General features: G+C 48.6%; 1 protein-coding gene and 2 long non-coding RNA genes across 3 annotated transcripts in view; all 3 read left to right on the top strand.

The window, feature by feature from the left end:
- Positions 1 to 13,403: 13,403 nt before the first annotated feature.
- On the top strand, positions 13,404 to 13,975 carry LOC132988379 (uncharacterized). Its single transcript, XR_009675804.1, has 3 exons — positions 13,404 to 13,469; positions 13,757 to 13,778; positions 13,909 to 13,975. It is a non-coding gene; the product is annotated as an uncharacterized LOC132988379 (long non-coding RNA).
- Positions 13,976 to 14,278: 303 nt separating this feature from the next.
- LOC132987826 (uncharacterized) lies at positions 14,279 to 14,866 on the top strand. Its single transcript, XR_009675758.1, has 3 exons — positions 14,279 to 14,299; positions 14,577 to 14,620; positions 14,751 to 14,866. It is a non-coding gene; the product is annotated as an uncharacterized LOC132987826 (long non-coding RNA).
- Positions 14,867 to 23,476: 8,610 nt separating this feature from the next.
- The window catches only part of LOC132988758 (glutamate receptor 1-like), a 78,091-nt gene continuing 76,760 nt past the window's right edge, over positions 23,477 to 24,807 (top strand). Inside the window, exon 1 of the mRNA XM_061056329.1 lies at positions 23,477 to 23,731. Within this exon, the coding sequence (XP_060912312.1) occupies positions 23,617 to 23,731 (115 nt within the window). The 5' untranslated portion in view covers positions 23,477 to 23,616. The remainder of the gene's footprint in view (positions 23,732 to 24,807) is intronic.

Here is a 24,807-nt window from a genome sequence, read left to right as displayed (position 1 = left end):
TCTGACAGATGTGTAGATTGTAGCTGTGGTGGTCTGACAGATGTGTACATTGTAGCTGCTGTGGTGGTCTGACAGATGTGTAGATTGTAGCTGTGATGGTCTGACAGATGTGTAGATTGTAGCTGTGGTGGTCTGACAGATGTGTACATTGTAGCTGCTGTGGTGGTCTGACAGATGTGTAGATTGTAGCTGTGGTGGTCTGACAGTTGTGTAGATTGTAGCTGCTGTGGTGGTCTGACAAATGTGTAGATTGTAGCTGTGGTGGTCTGACAGTTGTGTAGATTGTGGTTGCTGTGGTGGTCTGACAGATGTGTAGATTGTAGCTGTGGTGGTCTGACAGATGTGTACATTGTAGCTGCTGTGGTGGTCTGACAGATGTGTAGATTGTAGCTGTGGTGGTCTGACAGTTGTGTAGATTGTAGCTGTGATGGTCTGACAGATGTGTAGATTGTAGCTGTGATGGTCTGACAGGTGTGTAGATTGTAGCTGTGGTGGTCTGACAGATATGTAGATTGTGGCTGCTGTGGTTGTCTGACAGATGTGTAGATTGTAGCTGCTGTGGTGGTCTGACAGATGTGTAGATTGTAGCTGCTGTGATGGTCTGACAGATGTGTAGATTGTGGTGGTCTGACAGGTGTGTAGATTGTAGCTGCTGTGGTGGTCTGACAGATGTGTAGATTGTAGCTGCTGTGGTGGTCTGACAGATGTGTAGATTGTGGTTGCTGTGGTGGTCTGACAGATGTGTAGATTGTAGCTGCTGTGGTGGTCTGATAGATGTGTAGATTGTGGCTGCTGTGGTGGTCTGACAGATGTGTAGATTGTGGTTGCTGTGATGGTCTGATAGATGTGTAGATTGTTGCTGCTGTGGTTGTCTGACAGATGTGTAGATTGTAGCTGTGGTGGTCTGACAGTTGTGTAGATTGTGGTTGCTGTGGTGGTCTGACAGATGTGTAGATTGTAGCTGTGGTGGTCTGACAGTTGTGTAGATTGTAGCTGTGATGGTCTGACAGATGTGTAGATTGCAGCTGTGATGGTCTGACAGATGTGTAGATTGTGGTGTCTGACAGATGTGTAGATTGTAGCTGTGGTGGTCTGACAGATGTGTAGATTGTAGCTGCTGTGGTGGTCTGACAGATGTGTAGATTGTAGCTGCTGTGGGGGTCTGACAGATGTGTAGATTGTAGCTGCTGTGGTGATCTGACAGATGTGTAGATTGTAGCTGCTGTGGTGGTTGGATTTTGGTTCACACGGTCCGAATCATAGGAATTGTAGTTTTCTGATGATTAATATTTAAACAGCAGTTGTGTAAATAATCATGATAATGATAAAACACTCTTCCAGTCTGCGGGCGAGTCGTCACATTTTAACACTTTTTAACCCACAGTCAGTAACGATGAATAGAGAGGGCCATGATGGTAACGTCCTGCAAGTAGGTCCGATCAAGGTGGGTTCATGTTCTGACTACAAATCAGAGTCTGAAAGGAAGCAGACAAAGATCCTCCTTTTCAGGCAGTCTTTGTATGGTTGTTTGGTCCACAGCAGGGTTTGATGGAAAGCTTCCACAGCAGCACAAAGAACCGCACTAATAGACTAAAGTTTGTTTTAATCTAACAAACAGGTGAAGAGTTAAAACGGCTGTTTAATGAAGAGGTTTAGCTGACGGCAAGCGGCTCGTTTGGACTTCTCACTGCTGTTTGAACGTTTGTTTACCACCTTCAGTCCCACTGAGATGCACAGTGGACTTTTTTCAACCTGAATGAAGGTGCTCAACACCGTAACAAGTCCTTCTCTTTAAAAGTTCAGGATGATTCACTGTTGACTTTTTCTCTAAAAACCAAACGACTGCTCTGCTGTATTTAACACACAGTCAGCAGACGATGATTCAGCAGAGAACAGACGTCCTCTTTAATTATCAGTTTTAGCACGAACAGCTGGAGGTCTGCTCACTGACTCGGCTGCTCCTGCTGTTTGTGTTTGTGGACATCAGGCTGATATCTGCAGACAGAGAGAACTGAACAGCCTGCAGAAAGAACTGCTCACTCCTACAGGTTCAGGAGAGTCCTCTTCAACACATTAAGGTCACTGTGGAGATGTTGTTCAGTATCTAAAGGTCTGTTCCCTGTGAGAAACAAATGGATGGTCCTCAGTAATGAGGGCGTTGATCAGGTCGTGGTTTAGAGCAAGCTGAGCCTGAAGGCAAAGCTGTGATCTACCAACGATGTGTGTGTGTGTGTGTGTGTGTGTGTGTGTGTGTGTGTGTGTGTGTGAGTGTGTGTGTGTGTGTGTGTGTGTGTGTGTGTGTGTGTGTGCGTGTGTGTGCGTGTGTGTGTGTGTGTGTGTGTGTGTGTGTGTGCATGCTTTTGTGCTTGTGTGTGTGCGTGCAGGTGTGTGTGTGAGGCGACTGATCGTCAAACTCTGCAGGAGTACAGGCGTTTGGAAGCAAGGACAGCAGGTTGTTTTTCTGATTAAAGAGGCGTGCTGCAGTTAAAATAGATCTAAAGGTTTTATTTTGGGAGACGAGTGAAGTTTCTGAAGGGAAACTGGAGAGACTGTATGATGTGACACTGTGAGGAGAAACAGCTGCAGTACCTCTGTGACGAGGTGTGTGTTTTATTTACATAAAGTTCTCGTCCTCGCCTTGTATTTGGATTCCCCTCCCCCCACCTTCTTCACTCTGCTCACCCGCAATGGATCCATCAGAACCCTCTGCATCATCAGAACCCTCTGCATCCTCAGCACCATCAGAACCCTCTGCACTGTCAGAACCCTCTGCACCATCAGAACCCTCTACACCCTCTGCACCGTCAGAACCCTCTGCACCGTCAGAGCCCTCTGCACCATCAGAACCATCAGAACCCTCTGCACCATCAGAACCCTCTGCACCCTCAACACCATCAGAACCCTCTGCACCGTCAGAACCCTCTGCACCATCAGAACCCTCTGCAGTAAATAATAAGTCACACAGAGGCGTCGCTCTGGATCTCTGCAGAGGTCTGAAACACAAGTGTGTGTTTGTGTGTGTGCGTATGTGTGTGTGTCTGCTGTCATCAGTTACTTTAACATTTTCTACGTGTCCTACAGCTCCATTCATTATGAAAAATTGAGGACTCATCACAATAAACAGCTGATGGACAAACCCTCCATCTGTTCTCATATACACAGATGCACGCATACACAGATGCACGCATACGCATACGCACACACACACACACAGTTTGCATGTTTTTGCCAAAACACACCCACACTCTGCCAAGAAATACAATAAATGAGAAAGAAAGAAACACATTGGCACTGATACAAACACTGATACTGATACACACACACACACACACACACGCGCACACACACACACACACACACACACACACACACACACACACACACACACTCTCACTCTCTCTCTCTCCCTCTCTCTCTCTCTGTCTCTCTCCCTCTCTCTCTCTCTCTCTCTCTCTCTCTGTCCCTCTCTCTCTCTCTCTCTCTCTCTCTCTCTCTAATGTGTGTGGAATGTGTTTCTAGTGTCTCAGGAGAAGAGCAGGGTAATTGTCCCATTTACACACACTCAGGAGGAAACATACTGCCAAACACACTCACACACACTCACAGTTTAATCTGTTGACACTGGGGTTCAGCATGTGTTAGCTTAGCTTAGCACAAAGACTGTAAACTGTTTTTCATAAAGGAAAAGTTAGTCACACATCTGCATCATTGTTGGTGTGGCTGATTTGCCGTCAGACGGGTAGTCTCTACAAAAAGCTCTGTGCTCACATCGCTGTTTTCTGAATCAAATATCATTTCAGAAACTCAGCTGCTTGACTGATCAAATCGTACCGTGGAGTCCAAACAAGCCCTAACAACACAGCAGAGCACTCTGTTTATGGTCAGTCTGTTGATCCATAGTGATCTACAGTGATCTACAGTGATCTACAGTGATCTACAGTGATCTAGAGTGATCACCAGTGATCCAGAATGGTCCACAGTGATCTACAGTGATCTACAGTGATCCACAATGACCCACAGTGATCTACAGTGATCAACAGTGGTCAACAGTGATCCACAGTGACCCAGAGTGATCACCAGTGATCCACAGTGATCTACAGTGATCTACAGTGATCTACAGTGATCCACAGTGATCTACAGTGATCACCAGTGATCCACAATGGTCCACAGTGATCTACAGTGATCTACAGTGATCCACAGTGATCTACAGTAATCTACAGTGATCACCAGTGATCCAGAATGGTCCACAGTGATCTACAGTGATCTACAGTGATCCAGAATGGTCCACAGTGATCTACAGTGATCTACAGTGATCACCAGTGATCCAGAATGGTCCACAGTGATCTACAGTGATCTACAGTGATCCACAATGACCCACAGTGATCTACAGTGATCCACAGTGAGCTACAGTGATCTACAGTGATCACCAGTGATCCAGAATGGTCCACAGTGATCTACAGTGACCTACAGTGATCCACAATGACCCACAGTGATCTACAGTGATCTACAGTGATCCACAATGACCCACAGTGATCACCAGTGATCAACAGTGGTCCACAGTGATCCACAGTGACCCAGAGTGATCACCAGTGATCCACAGTGATCTACAGTGATCTACAGTGATCCACAGTGACTCACAGTGATCACCAGTGATCCACAGTGATCTACAGTGATCTACAGTGATCCACAGTGACCCAGAGTGATCACCAGTGATCCACAGTGATCACCAGTTATCCACAGTGATCTACAGTGATCTACAGTGATCACCAGTGATCCAGAATGGTCCACAGTGATCTACAGTAATCTACAGTGATCACCAGTGATCCAGAATGGTCCACAGTGATCTACAGTGATCCACAGTGAGCTACAGTGATCTACAGTGATCACCAGTGATCCAGAATGGTCCACAGTGATCTACAGTGATCCACAGTGTTCCAGAATGACCCACAATGACCCACAGTGATCTACAGTGATCCACAGTGAGCTACAGTGATCTACAGTGATCACCAGTGATCCAGAATGGTCCACAGTGATCTACAGTGATCTACAGTGATCCACAATGACCCACAGTGATCTACAGTGATCAACAGTGGTCCACAGTGATCCACAGTGACCCAGAGTGATCACCAGTGATCCACAGTGTTCCAGTGATCCAGAATGGTCAACAGTGATCTACAGTGACCCACAGTGATCCATAGTGATCTACAGTGATCTACAGTGATCCACAGTGACTCACAGTGATCACCAGTGATCCACAGTGATCTACAGTGATCTACAGTGATCACCAGTGATCCACAGTGACCCAGAGTGATCACCAGTGATCCACAGTGATCACCAGTTATCCACAGTGATCTACAGTGATCTACAGTGATCACCAGTGATCCAGAATGGTCCACAGTGATCTACAGTGATCTACAGTGATCACCAGTGATCCAGAATGGTACACAGTGATCTGCAGTGGTCCACAGTGATCCACAGTGACCCAGAGTGATGACCTGTGATCCACAGTGATCTACAGTGATCTGCAGTGATCCACAGTGATCCACAGTGACCCACAGTTCTCTACAGTGATCCACAGTGATCAACATCGATCCACAGTGTTCCAGAGTGATCCAGAGTGATCTACAGTGATCCACAGTGACCCAGAGTGATCCAAAGTGATACACAGTGACCGAGTGATCTACAGTGATCCACAGTGATCTACAATGATCCACAGTGATCACCAGTGATCCACAGTGACCCACAGTGCTCTACAGTGATCCACAGTGATCCAGTGACCCTGAGTGATCCAAAGTGATACACAGTGATACACAGTGACCGAGTGATCAACAGTGATCCACAGTGATCCACAGTGATCTACAATGATACACAGTGATACACAGTGACCGAGTGATCCACAGTGATCCACAGTGTTCCAGTGATCCAGAATGGTCAACAGTGATCTACAGTGACCCACAGTGATCCACAGTGATCCACAGTGACCCAGAGTGATCCAAAGAGATCCACAGTGATTTTATTACCTAAATCAGTGGGTTTAAAGATAGTTTCCTTCTCAGCGACTGTTACGCCTCTTCAGATAAACTGGTGAAGTATGATTTCCGCTTGATTAAAATAGACCTGACGTGAAAAGCAAAAGCTAATGTTATTAAAGTCATTTTCCCCAAAGACTGTGTCAAAACTGATTTCACAAATTTTTCCAGAAAAATATCTTCCAAACTCACAGAGAGAGCCTTCATCTGTCAGAGGGGCGACTGTCGACCGTGATTAACCCACACATCTCTGCTCTCAGGGTGAATTAATCTGCTGCTGAAGTCTGGCTTTTAATAAAATTATAGAGGGCTGTGTGACCACGGTGGAGGTTTTTTCGAGTGACATATTTGTGTTGATGAATAATTTATTTTTTAATGTTGTTTCTCCTCATGCAGAATCTATGCAGAGCTTTGTCACACACTACTTTCCAGATTTTTCTTTCAAAACTAAACACTGAGCTAAAGAATGGGAGCGTGTTTTGTGGGGAGCAAAAGGTTACTAATGGCCTCGTAGAGCCTCTCAGAGCAGCTATCAGACACTACAGTTGCTTCATGACTCATGAAAATCAACAAGGAGGAGAGGAAAGAGAAAACCTACGTCCACGAGGGAGGAAGAGAAAAAGAAAAGCTGCGTAAACGAGGGAGGAAGAAGGGTCACAAAGAGCACAAAAGAAGTTGAGGCAGATATGGACGTTGTAAGAGAGACAAAGAGCTGAATGAAATACAAATACAGCTCTGACTAAGAATGAACAAAAAGTGGAGAGAGAGGAGGAGGACGAGGAGGAGAGAGAGAGAGAGAGAGAGAGAGAGAGAATGAGGACGAGTAGAGAGGAGGAGGACGAGGAGGAAGATGAGGTGGAGAGAGAGAGAGAATGAGGACGAGTAGAGAGAGGAGGACAAGGAGGAGAGACAGAGAGGATAATAATAATAATAATATTGTTGGATTGAGTGACAGACACAGGAGGGTTTTAATGTTCAAATAATTTATTTGTTGTCTTTTTTTGTCTAAAGTGTTTGATATATTTCAGAGAGGGTTTCTGCCATGGAGATGACCAGAGTCTAGAGATGTTTTTAAGATAGAAGAAGGTGGATTTAATGCATTTGGTGATGGAGAGGGTAAATGGACTTGAGATTCTTTTCTCGTCTTCTTACACCTCATAGGGCTTTTACACTGCAGGTCACAACTATACATTGACACACTGATGGTAGAGGCCGCTGTGTAAAGAGTCCATCAGCATTAACTCATCCATTCATACACATTCACACGCTGATGATAGAGGCGGCTGAGGAAAGAGTCCATCAGCATTAACTCATCCATTCATACACATTCACACGCTGATGATAGAGGCGGCTGAGTAAAGAGTCCATCAGTATTAACTCATCCATTCATACACATTCACACGCTGACGGTAGGGGCCGCTGTGTAAAGAGTCCATCAGTATTAACTCATCCATTCACACACTGATGGTAGAGGCCGCTGTGTAAAGAGTCCATCAGTGTTAACTCATCCATTCATACACATTCACACGCTGATGGTAGAGGCTGCTGTGTAAAGAGTCCATCAGTATTAACTCATCCATTCATACACATTCACACACTGATGGTAGAGACCGCTGTGTAAAGAGTCCATCAGTATTAACTCATCCATTCATACACATTCACACGCTGATGGTAGAAGCTGCTGCTACATGAGCGTTTTAAAATGGGGATCACCAGAGACTGGGAGACTTTAATGCGCTCCCATCCTGTACTCAGTTTGGAGATGAGGACGATCATTAGCACATCAAATTGGACTGCAGAAGAAAAAAAGCTGGAAGGGATTCTCACCAACTTGCAGTTTGACAGATTGAATAAGAGCCTGAGAACGGAGGAGGATTAAAGTGATCCAATCATCCTGCAGGAGGAGCTGTCAATCAAAGACCCAGGAGGAAAAACAAAGGTAATGAATCCGAGAAACCGAGAGACGGGAAGATGTGAGGAGGCCAAACAAGACGAGGGCGTGAAGAGGATGATGATACAAAGATATTTAAAACAGTAAACATTTAGACAACATTTAGTAGTAATTAAAGTAATAACTGGTGTCCTGTGAGGTCATGTTGGCATCTTAGTGGTAAATATTCATGAGGTGTATTATCAGCGTTTTAATGTGAGGTGAGCACAGCGGCCGGACGCACGGCTGATTTAACTCCTCAGGGCTTAATGGACGCAGGAGTCCCAGGAGTGCAGCTCAGCACGCTCTCAAAGCTTAATCAGCCGTGAGTCCCTGCGTGCTGCAGCCCACGCAACGCCCCCAACATATCAGAGGAACATCGCTACAGCGACACACACTCCCAACGACCACACAACAGCTGCAGGACACGAGTCAGGACCAAGGCAGAAGGAAGGGAAAGATCCTCCATTAATGCATATTTACATTTCTTTTAATAAAGTCAGTAAAAACTCTCAACGATGGACGCCAGAGGGACACGCCATCAAAATGTTTACAACGTGGACGAAACGACCACGAGACCTGTGACGGATACAAAGATTCAATCAACAGTCTGAACTATTTAACGGCTTTTTTGTGCTGGTGGCGCCCGTTTTGGAAACAAACCAACGTAGTTCAGTGTGTTGAGGCTCAACAATGTGCCTCACACACATCAACGTGACTTCTTCCTCACCAACCAATCAGAATCAAGAAGGGGCGGGACTCTGATATTTGTCAACAATAATGGCGGAGGAGACACTCGTCTGCCTCGTCTTTTAGAGGGAACAGCTTCAGGTGACATCACAGAGGGAACAGAACATACTGTCCACGTCCACTTTGGCCTTTTATATAAATAATAAAAGCAGGAACATTAAATACAGCCCTACCAGTTTATAGACCTCCTCCTCCTCCTCCTCCTCCTCTTCCTCGTCTCCCAGCCAGCACATCAATTAATCATCTCATAATGTGATGAATAATTTGCGATAAGTCGGCTAATACCACTAAGTTCTCTCAGCCTTAAGTTTCCACATCTTTATTTCATAAGCTAACTTTTAGCCAGAGAGCACGGAAGAGGAGGAGGAGGAGGAGGAAGAGGAGGAGGAGGAAGAGGAGGAGCGGAAGAGCGGAGCAGTAGGTGCATAAACAGGTTCAGAGAGCAACAGAGTTTTAGAGGTTAAAGAATCACCTGTTACTGTACTGATGGACTCTTTACTCAGCAGCCTCTACCATCAGCGTGTGAATGGATGAGTTAATACTGATGGACTCTTTACTCAGCAGCCTCTACCATCAGTGTGTGAATGGATGAGTTAATACTGATGGACTCTTTACTCAGCGGCCTCTACCATCAGCGCGTGAATGTGTGTGAATGGATGAGTTAATACTGATGGACTCTTTACACAGCAGCCTCTACCATCAGCATGTAAATGGTTGAGTTAATACTGATGGACTCTATACAGCGGCCTCTACCATCAGTGTGTGAATGTGTATGAATGGATGAGTTAATACTGATGGACTCTTTACTCAGCAGCCTCTACCATCAGTGTATGAATGGATGAGTTAATACTGATGGACTCTTTACTCAGCGGCCTCTACCATCAGCGTGTGAATGTGTATGAATGGATGAGTTAATACTGATGGACTCTTTACACAGCGGCCTCTACCATCAGTGGGTGAATGTGTATGAATGGATGAGTTAATACTGATGGACTCTTTACACAGCAGCCTCTACCATCAGTGTGTGAATGTGTGTGAATGGATGAGTTAATACTGATGGACTCTTTACTCAGCAGCCTCTACCATCAGTGTGTGAATGTGTGTGAAAGGATGAGTTAATACTGATGGACTCTTTACTCAGCAGCCTCTACCTTCAGCGTGTGAATGTGTAGGTGACCTGCAGTCGTCAGAAGACTAGAAAATAACAAACAATCTCAAGTCCATTTACTCAGGGAAAAAGTGTTTCTGTGTTTCTGTCGATGAACGGACATTTGGGATGAGTTGAGATGTGCACACTCTTTGACTCTTATTGGATCAAATTTTCTCAAACGATCGACTCTGGTGATCATGCTCTCTTTGCTGCCTGCTGGTACTTCCTGTCATGTAAACGGAGCCTCAGATCTGACATGCAGGTTCAGGGACTATCATGAGTGCGTCTTCCTCTGAGGAACAGTAGTGATGGTTAAGCTGTAAGCTCCTCCTCTTTAGAGTTTTAGCTGATCAGGCTGACGTGGATTGAACCTTTGACCTTTGGGTTGCTGGTTTCTCTGAGCGCCCTGCAGGCCTCCGGCTCACTCAGAGTTTTCCTGCAGATCTGAGGATTAGAAAATGCCACCCTGCAGCTGCTCGCCTCCCTGCCAGCTCCATACAACCAGCATCTCAGCGTGAATACAGCTGTGTGTGTGTGTGTGTGTGTGTGTGTGTGTGTGTGTGTGTGTGTGTGTTTGTGTGTTTGTGTGTGTGTGTGTGTGTGGGTCGGGATAAGAGAGAGTGTGTTCCACGCTAAGTTGCTGCACCCCTCTTTGTATTTATTTGTGGCTCAGTAAATCTGCAAATCATCAGCGCAGCACTTCCACCCTGTTTAACACACCCCTACACACACACACACACACACACACACACACACACACACACACACACACACACACACACACACACACACACACACGCTGACAGACACATACACACACCTACACAGACAGAAACACACACTGACACACACAGAAACATACATACTCTCACAGACACGCATACACACACACACACACACTGACACACAGCAGTTCTCTGGTCCCTCTTGTCAAACCATTAGCAGCCAATCAGCCTTTAAATCACTTCCTAATTGCCTTTTTATGACAGTTGTCATGGTAACTGTGCAGCCGTTTGATGTTTTTTGGCTCATTTGGAGTTCTGTCTTTGTGTGTGTGTGTGTGTGTGTGTGTGTGTGTGTGTGTGTCTTTGTGTGTGTGTGTGTGTGTGCGCGTGTGTGTGTGTGTGAGTGTGTCTTTGTGTGTGTGTGTGTGTGTGTGTGTGTGTGTGTGTGTGTCTTTGTGTGTGTGTGTGTGTGTGTGTGTGTGTCTTTGTGTGTGTGTGTGTGTGTGTGTGTGTGTGTGTGTGTGTGTGTGTGCGCGTGTGTCTTTGTGTGTGTGTGTGTGTGCGCGCGTGCCTTTGTGTGTGTGTGTGTGTGTGTGTGTGTGTCTTTGTGTGTGTGTGTGTGTGTGTCTTTGTGTGTGTGTGTGTGTGTGTGTGTGTGTCTTTGTGTGTGTGTCTTTGTGTGTGTGTGTGTGTGTTTGTGTGTGTGTCTGTGTGTATCTGCGTCTCCTCTCCTCCTCCTCTCCTTTCCTCTCCTCCTCCTCTCCTTTCCTCTCCTCCTCGTCTCGTCTCGTCTCCTCCTCCTCTCCTTTCCTCTCCTCCTCCTCTCCTTTCCTCTCCTCCTCGTCTCGTCTCGTCTCCTCTCCTCCTCCTCTCCTTTCCTCTCCTCCTCCTCTCCCTTCCTCTCCTCCTCCTCCTCTCCTTTCCTCTCCTCCTCGTCTCGTCTCCTCTCCTCTCCTCCTCCTCTCCCTTCCTCTCCTCCTCCTCCTCCTCTTCCTCACCTCCTCAGGTTTTCTCCTGCAGTAAATCAGATGAACTTGTTCCATGTTCTGAGTTAACGGCATTCTCAGCAAAGTGTTTTTGTTCGCAATGCTTCAGTAAACAAGTCGTCGAGGGAGAACAACGAAGCGGGATTCAAACCACCGACCTGCAGGAAGCGGCCGCACGGTGTCCTGCTCACGCTCTCTGACAGCTCTGATGAAACTGTGTGCACCTCTCAGGTGACGACTTAAAGGAGCAGCTCACCTAACCTTACTCCTCCTGACTGAGGAGGTGAAGGAGAGGAGGTGAAAAGGAGGTGAAGGAGAGGAGGTGAAGAGGTGAAGGAGAGGAGGTGAAGAGGAGGTGAAGAAGAGGAGGTGAAGGAGAGGAGGTGAAGAGGAGGTGAAGAAGATAAAGAGGAGGTGAAGGAGAGGAGGTGAAGAGGAGGTGAAGAAGATGAAGAAGAGGAGGTGAAGGAGAGGAGGTGAAGAGGAGGTGAAGAAGATGAAGAGGAGGTGAAGGAGAGGAGGTGAAGAGGAGGTGAAGAAGATGAAGAAGAGGAGGTGAAGGAGAGGAGGTGAAGAGGTGAAGGAGAGGAGGTGAAGAGGAGGTGAAGAAGATGAAGAGGAGGTGAAGGAGAGGAGGTGAAGGAGAGGACATGAAGAGAAGGTGAAGAGGAGGAGGTGAAGAGGTGAAGGAGAGGAGGTGACAAGGAGGTGAAGGAGAGGAGGTGAAGAGGAGGTGAAGAAGATGAAGAAGAGGAGGTGAAGGAGAGGAGGTGAAGGAGAGGAGGTGAAGAGGAGGTGAAGAAGAAGAAAAAGAGGAGGTGAAGGAGAGGAGGTGAAGAGGAGGTGAAGAAGAAGAAAAAGAGGAGGTGAAGGAGAGGAGGTGAAGAGGAGTTGAAGGAGAGGAGGTGAAGAGGAGGTGAAGGAGAGGAGGCGAAGAAGAAAAAGAGGAGGTGAAGGAGAGGAGGTGAAGAGGAGTTGAAGGAGAGGAGGTGAAGAGGTGAAGGAGAGGAGGCAAAGGAGATGAAGAAGAGGAGGTGAAGGAGAGGAGGTGAAGAAGATGAAAAAGAGGAGGCGAAGGAGAGGAGGTGAAGGAGAGGAGGTGAAGAGGAGGTGAAGGAGAGGAGGCGAAGGAGATGAAGAAGAGGAGGTGAAGAGGTGAAGGAGAGGAGGTGAAGAGGTGAAGGAAAGGAGGTGATGAGGTGAAGGACAGGAGGTGGAGAGGAGGTGAAGGAGAGGAGGTGAAGGAGAGGAGGTGAAGAGGAGGCGAAGAAGAGGTGAAGGAGAGGGGGTGAAGGAGAGGAGATGAAGAGGAGGTGAAGGAGAGGAGGCGAAGGAGATGAAGAAGAGGAGGTGAAGGAGAGGAGGTGAAGAGGTGAAGGAAAGGAGGTGATGAGGTGAAGGACAGGAGGTGAAGGAGAGGAGGTGAAGAGGAGGTGAAGAGGAGGTGAAGATGAGGTGAAGGAGAGGGGGTGAAGGAGAGGAGATGAAGAGGAGGTGAAGAGGAGGAGGTGAAGGAGAGGAGGTGAAGAGGAGGTGAAGAGGAGGAGGTGAAGGAGAGGAGGTGAAGAGGAGGTGAAGAGGAGGAGGTGAAGAGGTGAAGGAGAGGAGGTGAAGAGGAGGTGAAGAAGATGAAGAAGAGGAGGTGAAGGAGAGGAGGTGAGGGAGAGGAGGTGAAGAGGAGGTGAAGAGGAGGTGAAGAAGAAGAAAAAGAGGAGGTGAAGAAAAGGTGAAGATGAAAAAGAGGAGGTGAAGGAGAGGAGGTGAAGAGGAGGTGAAGCAGAGGAGGCGAAGGAGATGAAGAAGAGGAGGTGAAGGAGAGGAGGTGAAGAGGTGAAGGAGAGGAGGTGAAGAGGTGAAGGAGAGGAGGTGATGAGGAGGTGAAGAGGAGGTGAAGAAGAGGTGAAGGAGAGGGGGTGAAGGAGAGATGAAGAGGAGGTGAAGAGGAGGTGAAGGAGAGGAGGTGAAGAGGAGTTGAAGAAGAGGAGGTGAAGGAGAGGTGAAGGAGAGGAGTTGAAGAGGAGTTGAAGAAGAGGAGGTGAAGGAGAGGAGGTGAAGCAGAGTAGGTGAATGAGAGGAGATGAAGAGGAGGTGAAGAGGAGGAGGTGAAGAGGTGAAGGAGAGGAGGTGAAGAGGAGGTGAAGAAGATGAAGAAGAGGAGGTGAAGGAGAGGAGGTGAGGGAGAGGAGGTGAAGAGGAGGTGAAGAGGAGGTGAAGAAGAAGAAAAAGAGGAGGTGAAGAAAAGGTGAAGATGAAAAAGAGGAGGTGAAGGAGAGGAGGTGAAGAGGAGGTGAAGGAGAGGAGGCGAAGGAGATGAAGAAGAGGAGGTGAAGGAGAGGAGGTGAAGAGGTGAAGGAGAGGAGGTGATGAGGAGGTGAAGAGGAGGTGAAGAAGAGGTGAAGGAGAGGGGGTGAAGGAGAGATGAAGAGGAGGTGAAGAGGAGGTGAAGGAGAGGAGGTGAAGAGGAGTTGAAGAAGAGGAGGTGAAGGAGAGGAGTTGAAGAGGAGTTGAAGAAGAGGAGGTGAAGGAGAGGAGGTGAAGCAGAGTAGGTGAATGAGAGGAGATGAAGAAGAGGAGGTGAAGGAGAGGAGGTGAAGAGGTGAAGGAGAGGAGGTGAAGGAGAGGAGGTGATGAGGTGAAGGACAGGAGGTGGAGAGGAGGTGAAGGAGAGGAGGTGAAGAGGAGGTGAAGAAGAGGTGAAGGAGAGGAGATGAAGAGGAGGTGAAGAGGAGGTGTAGAGGAGGTGAAGAAGATGAAGAAGAGGAGGTGAAGGAGAGGAGGTGAAGAGGAGGTGAAGGAGAGGAGGTGAAGAGGAGGTGAAGAAGAGGTGAAGGAGAGGGGGTGAAGGAGAGGAGATGAAGAGGAGGTGAAGAGTAGGAGATGAAGGAGAGGAGGTGAAGAGGAGGTGAAGAGTAGGAGGTGAAGGAGAGGAGGTGAAGAGGAGGAGGTGAAGAGGTGAAGGAGAGGAGGTGAAGAGGAGGTGAAGAAGATGAAGAAGAGGAGGTGAAGGAGAGGAGGTGAGGGAGAGGAGGTGATGAGGAGGTGAAGAGGAGGTGAAGAAGAGGAAAAAGAGGAGGTGAAGAAAAGGTGAAGATGAAAAAGAGGAGGTGAAGGAGAGGAGGTGAAGAGGAGGTGAAGGAGAGGAGGCGAAGGAGATGAAGAAGAGGAGGTGAAGGAGAGGAGGTGAAGAGGTGAAGGAGAGGAGGTGATGAGGAGGTGGAGAGGAGGTGAAGAGGTGAAGGAGAGGAGGTGATGAGGAGGTGAAGAGGAGGTGAAGAGTAGGTGAAGAAGAGGTGAAGGAGAGGGGTTGAAGGAGAGATGAAGAGGAGGTGAAGAGGAGGTGAAGGAGAGGAGGTGAAGAGGAGTTGAAGAAGAGGAGGTGAAGGAGAGGTGAAGGAGAGGAGTTGAAGAAGAGGAGGTGAAGGAGAGGAGGTGAAGCAGAGTAGGTGAATGAGAGGAGATGAAGAAGAGGAGGTGAAGGAGAGGAGGTGAAGAGGTGAAGGAGAGGAGGTGAAGAGGTGAAGGAGAGGAGGTGATGAGGTGAAGGACAGGAGGTGGAGAGGAGGTGAAGGAGAGGAGGTGAAGAGGAGGTGAAGAGGAGGTGAAGAAGAGGTGAAGGAGAGGAGATGAAGAGGAGGTGAAGAGGAGGTGTAGAGGATGTGAAGAAGATGAAGAAGAGGAGGTGAAGGAGAGGAGGTGAAGAGGAGGTGAAGGAGAGGAGGTGAAGAGGAGGTGAAGAGGAGGAGGTGAAGGAGAGGAGATGAAGAGGAGGTGAAGAGGTGAAGGAGAGGAGGTGAAGAGGAGGTGAAGGAGAGGAGGTGAAGAGAAGGTGAAGATGAGGAGGTGAAGAGGTGACGAGGAGGTGAAGGAGAGGAGGTGAAGAGGAGGTGAAGAAGATGAAGAAGAGGAGGTGAAGGAGAGGAGGTGAAGGAGAGGAGGTGAAGAAGAAAAAGAGGAGGTGAAGGAGAGGAGGTGAAGAGGAGTTGAAGGAGAGGAGGTGAAGAGGAGGTGAAGGAGAGGAGGCGAAGAAGAAAAAGAGGAGGTGAAGGAGAGGAGGTGAAGAGGAGGTGAAGAAGATGAAAAAGAGGAGGCGAAGGAGAGGAGGTGAAGGAGAGGAGGTGAAGGAGAGGAGGCGAAGGAGATGAAGAAGAGGAGGTGAAGGAGAGGAGGTGAAGAGGTGAAGGAGAGGAGGTGATGAGGTGAAGGACAGGAGGTGGAGAGGAGGTGAAGAGGAGGTGAAGAAGAGGTGAAGGAGAGGGGGTGAAGGAGAGGAGATGAAGAGGAGGTGACGGAGAGGAGGTGAAGAGGAGTTGAAGAAGAGGAGGTGAAGGAGAGGTGAAGGAGAGGAGGTGAAGGAGAGGAGGTGAAGAGGAGTTGAAGAAGAGGAGGTGAAGGAGAGGAGGTGAAGAGGTGAAGGAGAGGAGGTGAAGGAGAGGAGGTGATGAGGTGAAGGACAGGAGGTGGAGAGGAGGTGAAGGAGAGGAGGTGAAGAGGAGGTGAAGAGGAGGTGAAGAAGAGGTGAAGGAGAGGGGGTGAAGGAGAGGAGATGAAGAGGAGGTGAAGGAGAGGAGGTGAAGAGGAGTTGAAGAAGAGGAGGTGAAGGAGAGGTGAAGGAGAGGAGGTGAAGGAGAGGAGGTGAAGAGGAGTTGAAGAAGAGGAGGTGAAGGAGAGGAGGTGAAGGAGATGAAGAAGAGGAGGTGAAGAGGAGGTGAAGGAGATGAAGAAGAGGAGATGAAGGAGAGGAGGTGAAGAGGAGGTGAAGGAGATGAAGAAGAGGAGGTTAAGGAGAGGAGGTGAAGGTGAGGAGGTGAAGAGGAGGTGAATGAGAGGTGAAGGAGAGGAGATCAATCAATCAATCAATTTTTATTTGCATAGCGTCAACTCATAACAAGTGTTATCTCGAGACACTTTACAAGAAGCAGGTAAAATACCCTACTCATTGTCTGTTAACATTACAAAAGAGCAGTTTGTTCTGGCAGGCCATCAACCGACGATCTTGAGGAGCCTAGGAGAGCTCAAGAGCTCCCAGGAAAGTAGGTGGTAAGAAGATGAGATGAAGGAGATGATCGGGTGGTAAGGGGACGATCGGGTGGAGATGAGCTCCTTGTCATCCCAGCCAGTCCCTCTATGCAACCACAGATCAATATCCAGCTTGGAACAACCAAACTCATGCCCACAAAGTCTGCCCGGAACCTGGGTGTCATGATTGATGACCAGCTAACTTTTAAGGTTCAAGTAGCCTCGAATGCCTGGTCATGTGGATTTGCCCTGTATAACATCAGGAAGATCAGACCTTACCTGTCAGAACACGCTACACAGCTCCTGGTACAGGCTCTTGTGATATCACGCATTGATTATTGCAACTCTCTACTGGCAGGTCTTCCTACATGCACTATCAAACCTCTGCAAATGATACAAAATGCAGCAGCACGACTGGTCTTCAACCTTCCTAAAAGAGCACATGTCACTCCACTGTTCATCTCCTTACACTGGCTCCCAGTTACTGCTCGCATCAAATTTAAAACTCTGCTGCTTGCTTACAAAACAGCGGCAAAAACGGCTCCTCCTTACTTTAACTCTCTCATCCAGGTCTACGCTCTGCCAATGAAAGGCGTCTGATCCAACCTTCACAACAGGGTCCTAAGTCTCTGACTAGACTCTTCTCCTCTGTCGCCCCCCGGTGGTGGAATGAACTTCCAAACTCCATGTGATCTGCAGAGTCCCTCTGCATCTTTAAGAAAAAGCTAAAGACCCAGCTCTTTCATGAATACCTACTAACTTAATGATGATGGTCTCCATATTATTGAGGATGAGGATGGTTGTCACGATTGTTTTTGTTTGATAACGACGACTTATAAGATGGTTTCTATACTGATTAGAGCTCTCAAGAACTGCCCTCAATGTTGTGCTTTGCCTCTGGTCACTTCCTGTCAGCACCTGTGTGTCCAATCAGACTCAAAGTTGATTGTTTGCTCTTACTGACATTGTTCCCTTTTTTCTAGATCCTTGCTTGTGTTGTTCTTACTCTCTGATGTACGTCGCTTTGGATAAAAGAGTCTGATAAGTGAATTGTAGAAGGAGACGATCGGGTGGTAAGGAGACGATCGGGTGGTAAGGAGACGATGTGGTGGTAACGAGACGATCGGGTGGTAAGGAGACGATGTGGTGGTAAGGAGACGAAGCGTCCGTTGTTCCCTTCGGGTCGGAACACAATGAAAGTACGAGGCTTGAATCTGCACTCTTCCTTTCAGGATGAATTAATGATGAGAGTTTTCTGCACGCTCAGCATGATCTTACATGCAGAGTGAAACGTGCATACATGGCACGGCGTTCAGTTCCATCTCCTTCACCTCCTCTCCTTCACCTCTCCTTCATCTCCTCTTCTTCATCTCCTTCACCTCCTCTTCACCTCCTCTCCTTCACCTCCTCTTCTTCATCTCGTTCACCTCCTCTCCTTCACCTGCTCTTAACCTCCTCTCATTCACCTCCTCTCCGATCGTCTCCTTACCACCCGATCGTCTCCTCACCACCCTATCGTCTCCTCACCACCCTATCGTCTCCTCACCACCCTATCGTCTCCTCACCACCCGACATACACACACGCACAAACAGGATCTTATGGACATGCACTAATGGAGAGGTCTCAGAGTGAGGGGGCTGCCCACAGCAGGCGCTCCTGAGCTGGTGGGGGGGTTAGGTGCCTTGCTCAAGGGCACCTCGGCTCCGATTCCCAACCCAAGTCCCTACAGACTGAGCTACTGCCGCCTACTTACCACCCGATCGTCTCCTCACCACCCTATCGTCTCCTTACCACCCGATTGTCTCGTTCCCACCCGATTGTCTCGTTCCCACCCTATCGTCTCCTTACCACCCGATCGTCTCCTTACCACCCTATCGTCTCCTTACCACCCGATCGTCTCCTTACCACCCTATCGTCTCCTTACCACCCGATCGTCTCCTTACCACCCTATCGTCTCCTTACCACCCAATCGTCTTGCAACCACCCGATCGTCTCCTCACCACCCGATCGTCTCGTTACCACCCTATCGTCTCCTTACCACCCGATCGTCTCGTTACCACCCGATCGTCTCGTTACCACCCTATCTTCTCCTTACCACCCGATCGTCTCGTTAACACCCTATCTTCTCCTTACCACCCGATCGTCTCGTTAACACCCTATCGTCTCCTTACCACCCAATCGTCTCGTTAACACCCTATCTTCTCCTTACCACCCAATCGTCTCGTTAACACCACATCTTCTCCTTACCACCCGATCGTCTCCTCACCACCCTATCGTCTCCTCACCACCCTATCGTCTCCTCACCGCCCGACATACACACACGCACAAACAGGATCCTATGGACATGCACTAATGGAGAGGTCTCAGAGTGAGGGGGCTGCCCACAGCAGGCGCTCCTGAGCTGGTGGGGGGGGTTAGGTGCCTTGCTCAAGGGCACCTCGGCTCCGATTCCCAACCCAAGTCCCTACAGACTGAGCTACTGCCGCCTACTTACCACCCGATCGTCTCCTCACCACCCTATCGTCTCCTTACCACCCGATTGTCTCGTTCCCACCCGATTGTCTCGTTCCCACCCTATCGTCTCCTTACCACCCGATCGTCTCCTTACCACCCTATCGTCTCCTTACCACCCGATCGTCTCCTTACCACCCTATCGTCTCCTTACCACCCGATCGTCTCCTTACCACCCTATCGTCTCCTTACCACCCAATCGTCTTGCAACCACCCGATCGTCTCCTCACCACCCGATCGTCTCGTTACCACCCTATCGTCTCCTTACCACCCGATCGTCTCGTTACCACCCGATCGTCTCGTTACCACCCTATCTTCTCCTTACCACCCGATCGTCTCGTTAACACCCTATCTTCTCCTTACCACCCGATCGTCTCGTTAACACCCTATCGTCTCCTTACCACCCAATCGTCTCGTTAACACCCTATCTTCTCCTTACCACCCAATCGTCTCGTTAACACCACATCTTCTCCTTACCACCCGATCGTCTCCTCACCACCCTATCGTCTCCTCACCACCCTATCGTCTCCTCACCGCCCGACATACACACACGCACAAACAGGATCCTATGGACATGCACTAATGGAGAGGTCTCAGAGTGAGGGGGCTGCCCACAGCAGGCGCTCCTGAGCTGGTGGGGGGGGTTAGGTGCTTTGCTCAAGGGCACCTCGGCTCCGATTCCCAACCCAAGTCCCAACAGACTGAGCTACTGCCGCCTACTTACCACCCGATCGTCTCCTCACCACCCTATCGTCTCCTCACCACCCTATCGTCTCCTTACCACCCTATCGTCTCCTTACCACCCAATCGTCTTGCAACCACCCGATCATCTCCTCACCACCCGATCGTCTCCTCACCACCCTATCGTCTCGTTACCACCCGATCGTCTCGTTACCACCCGATCGTCTCGTTACCACCCGATCGTCTCCTTACCACCCTATCGTCTCCTTACCACCCGATCGTCTCCTTACCACCCTATCGTCTCCTTACCACCCTATCGTCTCCTTACCACCCTATCGTCTCGTTAACACCCGATCGTCTCCTTAACACCCGATCGTCTCCTTACCACCCGATCGTCTCGTTAACACCCTATCGTCTCGTTAACACCCGATCGTCTCATTAATACCCTATCGTCTCGTTAACACCCTATCTTCTCCTTACCACCCGATCGTCTCGTTAACACCCTATCTTCTCCTTACCACCCGATCGTCTCATTAACACCCTATCGTCTCATTAGCACCCTATCGTCTCGTTAACACCCTATCTTCTCCTTACCACCCGATCGTCTCGTTACCACCCGATCGTCTCGTTACCACCCGATCGTCTCGTTACCACCCGATCGTCTCCTTACCACCCTATCGTCTCGTTAACACCCGATCGTCTCCTTACCACCCGATCGCCTCGTTAACACCCTATCGTCTCGTTAACACCCTATCTTCTCCTTACCACCAGATCGTCTCATTAACACCCGATCGTCTCGTTAACACCCTATCGTCTCGTTAACACCCTATCTTCTCCTTACCACCCGATCGTCTCATTAACACCCTATCTTCTCCTTACCACCAGATCGTCTCATTAACACCCTATCTTCTCCTTACCACCAGATCGTCTCATTAACACCCTATCTTCTCCTTACCACCAGATCGTCTCATTAACACCCTATCGTCTCATTAACACCCGATCGTCTCGTTAACACCCTATCGTCTCGTTAACACCCTATCGTCTCCTTACCACCCGATCGTCTCGTTAACACCCTATCTTCTCCTTACCACCCGATCGTCTCATTAACACCCTATCGTCTCCTTACCACCCGATCGTCTCATTAACACCCTATCTTCTCCTTACCACCCGATCGTCTCATTAACACCCCATCTTCTCCTTACCACCAGATCGTCTCATTAACACCCTATCGTCTCATTAACACCCGATCGTCTCGTTAACACCCTATCGTCTCGTTAACACCCTATCTTCTCCTTACCACCAGATCGTCTCATTAACACCCGATCGTCTCGTTAACACCCTATCGTCTCGTTAACACCCTATCTTCTCCTTACCACCCGATCGTCTCATTAACACCCTATCTTCTCCTTACCACCCGATCGTCTCATTAACACCCTATCTTCTCCTTACCACCAGATCGTCTCATTAACACCCTATCGTCTCATTAACACCCGATCGTCTCGTTAACACCCTATCGTCTCGTTAACACCCTATCTTCTCCTTACCACCCGATCGTCTCATTAACACCCTATCTTCTCCTTACCACCAGATCGTCTCATTAACACCCTATCGTCTCATTAACACCCTATCTTCTCCTTACCACCCGATCGTCTCGTTAACACCCTATCTTCTCCTTACCACCCGATCGTCTCATTAACACCCTATCGTCTCGTTAACACCCTATCTTCTCCTTACCACCCGATCGTCTCGTTAACACCCTATCTTCTCCTTACCACCCGATCGTCTCATTAACACCCTATCTTCTCCTTACCACCAGATCGTCTCATTAACACCCTATCGTCTCATTAACACCCGATCGTCTCGTTAACACCCTATCGTCTCGTTAACACCCTATCGTCTCCTTACCACCCGATCGTCTCGTTAACACCCTATCGTCTCCTTACCACCCAATCGTCTCGTTAACACCACATCTTCTCCTTACCACCCTATCGTCTCGTTAACACCCTATCGTCTCCTTACCACCCGATCATTTCGTTACCACCCGATCGTCTCGTTAACACCCTATCGTCTCCTTACCACCCGATCATCTCCTTACCACCCGATCATCTCGTTAACACCACATCTTCTCCTTACCACCCGATTGTCTCGTTACCACCCTATCGTCTCGTTACCACCCGATCTTCTCCTTACCACCCGATCGTCTCGTTAACACCCGATCTTCTCCTTACCACCCGATCGTCTCGTTAACACCCGATCATCTCCTTACCACCCGATCGTCTCGTTAACACCCTATCGTCTCGTTAACACCCGATCATCTCCTTACCACCCTATCGTCTCGTTAACACCCTATCGTCTCGTTACCACCCGATCGTCTCGTTACCACCCTATCGTCTCGTTACCACCCGATCTTCTCCTTACCACCCGATCGTCTCGTTAACACCCGATCTTCTCCTTACCACCCGATCGTCTCGTTAACACCCGATCATCTCCTTACCACCCGATCGTCTCGTTAACACCCTATCGTCTCGTTAACACCCGATCATCTCCTTACCACCCTATCGTCTCGTTAACACCCTATCGTCTCCTTACCACCCGATCGTCTCGTTAACACCCTATCGTCTCCTTACCACCCGATCGTCTCGTTAACACCCTATCGTCTCCTTACCACCCGATCGTCTCCTTAACACCCTATCGTCTCCTCACCACCCTATCGTCTCGTTACCACCCGATCTTCTCCTTACCACCCGATCGTCTCCTCACCACCCTATCGTCTCCTTACCACCCGATCGTCTCGTCACCACCCTATCTTCTCCTTACCCCCGATCGTCAGAAGCAGAGAGAGAGAGGGAGAGAGAGAGATAGAAGCAGACAGAGAGAGGGAGAGAGAGAGAGAGAAGCAGAGAGAGAGAGAGAAGCAGAGAGAGAGAGAGACAGAGAGAGAGACAGAGAGAGAGAGAGAGAGAGAGAGAAGCAGAGAGAGAGAGAGAGAGAGTGAAGCAGAGAGACAGAGAGAGAGAGGGAGAGAAAGAAGCAGAGAGAGAGAGAGAGAGAAGCAGAGAGAGAGAGAGAGAGAAGCAGAGAGACAGAGAGAGAGGAGAGAAAGAAGCAGAGAGAGACAGAGAGAGAGAGAGAGAGAGAGAGACAGAGAAGCAGAGAGAGAGAGGGAGAGAGACAGAGAAGCAGAGAGAGAGACAGAGAAGCAGAGAGACAGAGAAGCAGGGAGAGAGAGAGAAGCAGGGAGAGAGAGAGAGGGAGAGAAGCAGAGAGAGAGAGAGACAGAGAAGCAGAGAGAGAGAGAGAGAAGCAGGGAGAGAGAGAGGGGGAGAAGCAGGGAGAGAGAAGCAGGGAGGGAGAGAGACAGAGAAGCAGAGAGAGAGAGAGAGAGAGAAGCAGAGAGAGAGAAGCAGGGAGGGAGAGAGACAGAGAAGCAGAGAGAGAGAGAGAGAGAGAGAGAAGCAGAGAGAGAGAGAGAGAAGGAGAGAGGGAGAGAGGCAGAGAAGCAGAGAGAGAGAGGGAGAGAGAGAGAAGCAGAGAGAGAGAGGGAGAGAGGCAGAGAAGCAGAGAGAGAGAGAGAGAGACAGCGAAGCAGAGAGAGGGAGAGAGAGAAGCAGAGAGAGGGAGAGAGAGACAGAGAAGCAGAGAGAGAGAGACAGAGACAGAGAAGCAGAGAGAGAGAGAGAGAGAGGGGGAGAGAGAGAGAGAGACACAGAGAAGCAGAGAGAAGCGCAGGCTGCTGCTGGATGTGTGAGTCTGTGTCCTGGTTGCGGTCGATCTGTTCCGTCCTGGTTCCGGTGTGAATGGGATTACTTCAGTGATTCGGCGTCTCCCGGAGGAAACATGCGGCTGCAGATGTTCCCGGTGCCCTCGGTCTTCCTCCCGCTGCCGCCGCTGCTGCTGTTGCTGCTGCTCGGTCTCTGCAGCGGCACAAGTTTCCCAAGTAACATCAACATAGGTGAGTGAGAGCCCGCTGGTGTCTTTGTGACTTGTGTTGTCTCCATCATAGATCGTTTATTGTAATTTCACGTGTTTCACTCATTCAGAGTCTGAAGCAGAAACGTCTTAGTTTGCTCCTTTCCTTTTTAATGTCACGATAATTTCTGTTCCTCAGGAGCCTCTCTCTCTCTGACAGGAGCTCAGATTATTCTGCTTCTTTGACTGAAACACAGAGAGGGAACGGTTCATGATGTCTCCACGTGCTTAAAATCATTATTCATTTTGTGTTTTAAAATTAAGATCGAAGACAGGCGACAGGAAGTGAAAAAAATATATATATAACAGGAAATTACCCCACAGAGAGGGAGTCACATTTTTTAGTTTAAAATCAAGACTCATAAAACCACAGAAGAAGAGTCTTCAGCTCCGACACATTTAACGAGATCACAACAGAGACTGTCATCAAACCAGCAGCACGCACAGACTAATAAAACCACAGAAGAGTCAGCAAAGAAATACAAATAAAATAATAAAATAATAAGAAGGTTTAAACGCGCAGAGCTTCAAGAGAAAACAAATATAAGAAGAACTTAAAACGATCTAAAAATATAAAATGTAGTTTGTGATTTAAAGAAGACATCTTTTATTAACCCTTAAAAGGAAAATAACATTTACACACATACTCACACACACACACACACACACACACACACACACATACATCAACACACACAAACACACACACACACACACACAGACACACAAACACACACACACAAACACACACACACACACACACACACACACAGACACACAAACACACACGCGCGCGCACACACACACACACACACACACATACATCAACACAGACAAACACACACACACACACACACACACACACACACACACACACATTCTTGGTTTCATCAGGACTGATACAACAAACTGCCTGATCGTCTGGGATGATAATTTGCAGCTCGTTGGGCTTTAGTGTAAATAAAGATGAAAACTGTTAAAAAGGAAAAAGAGAGGATAAAGTGGGAACAGCAGGATTCAGGAATAAACATATTTAGCTCCAAACATCAAACATGAAGA

The sequence above is a fragment of the Labrus mixtus genome, chromosome 14 (assembly GCF_963584025.1).
Source record: "Labrus mixtus chromosome 14, fLabMix1.1, whole genome shotgun sequence".
Taxonomy (NCBI): Eukaryota; Metazoa; Chordata; class Actinopteri; order Labriformes; family Labridae; genus Labrus; species Labrus mixtus.
Note: the sequence above shows the minus strand (reverse complement) of the source record. Positions and strands in the feature narration are given on the sequence as shown.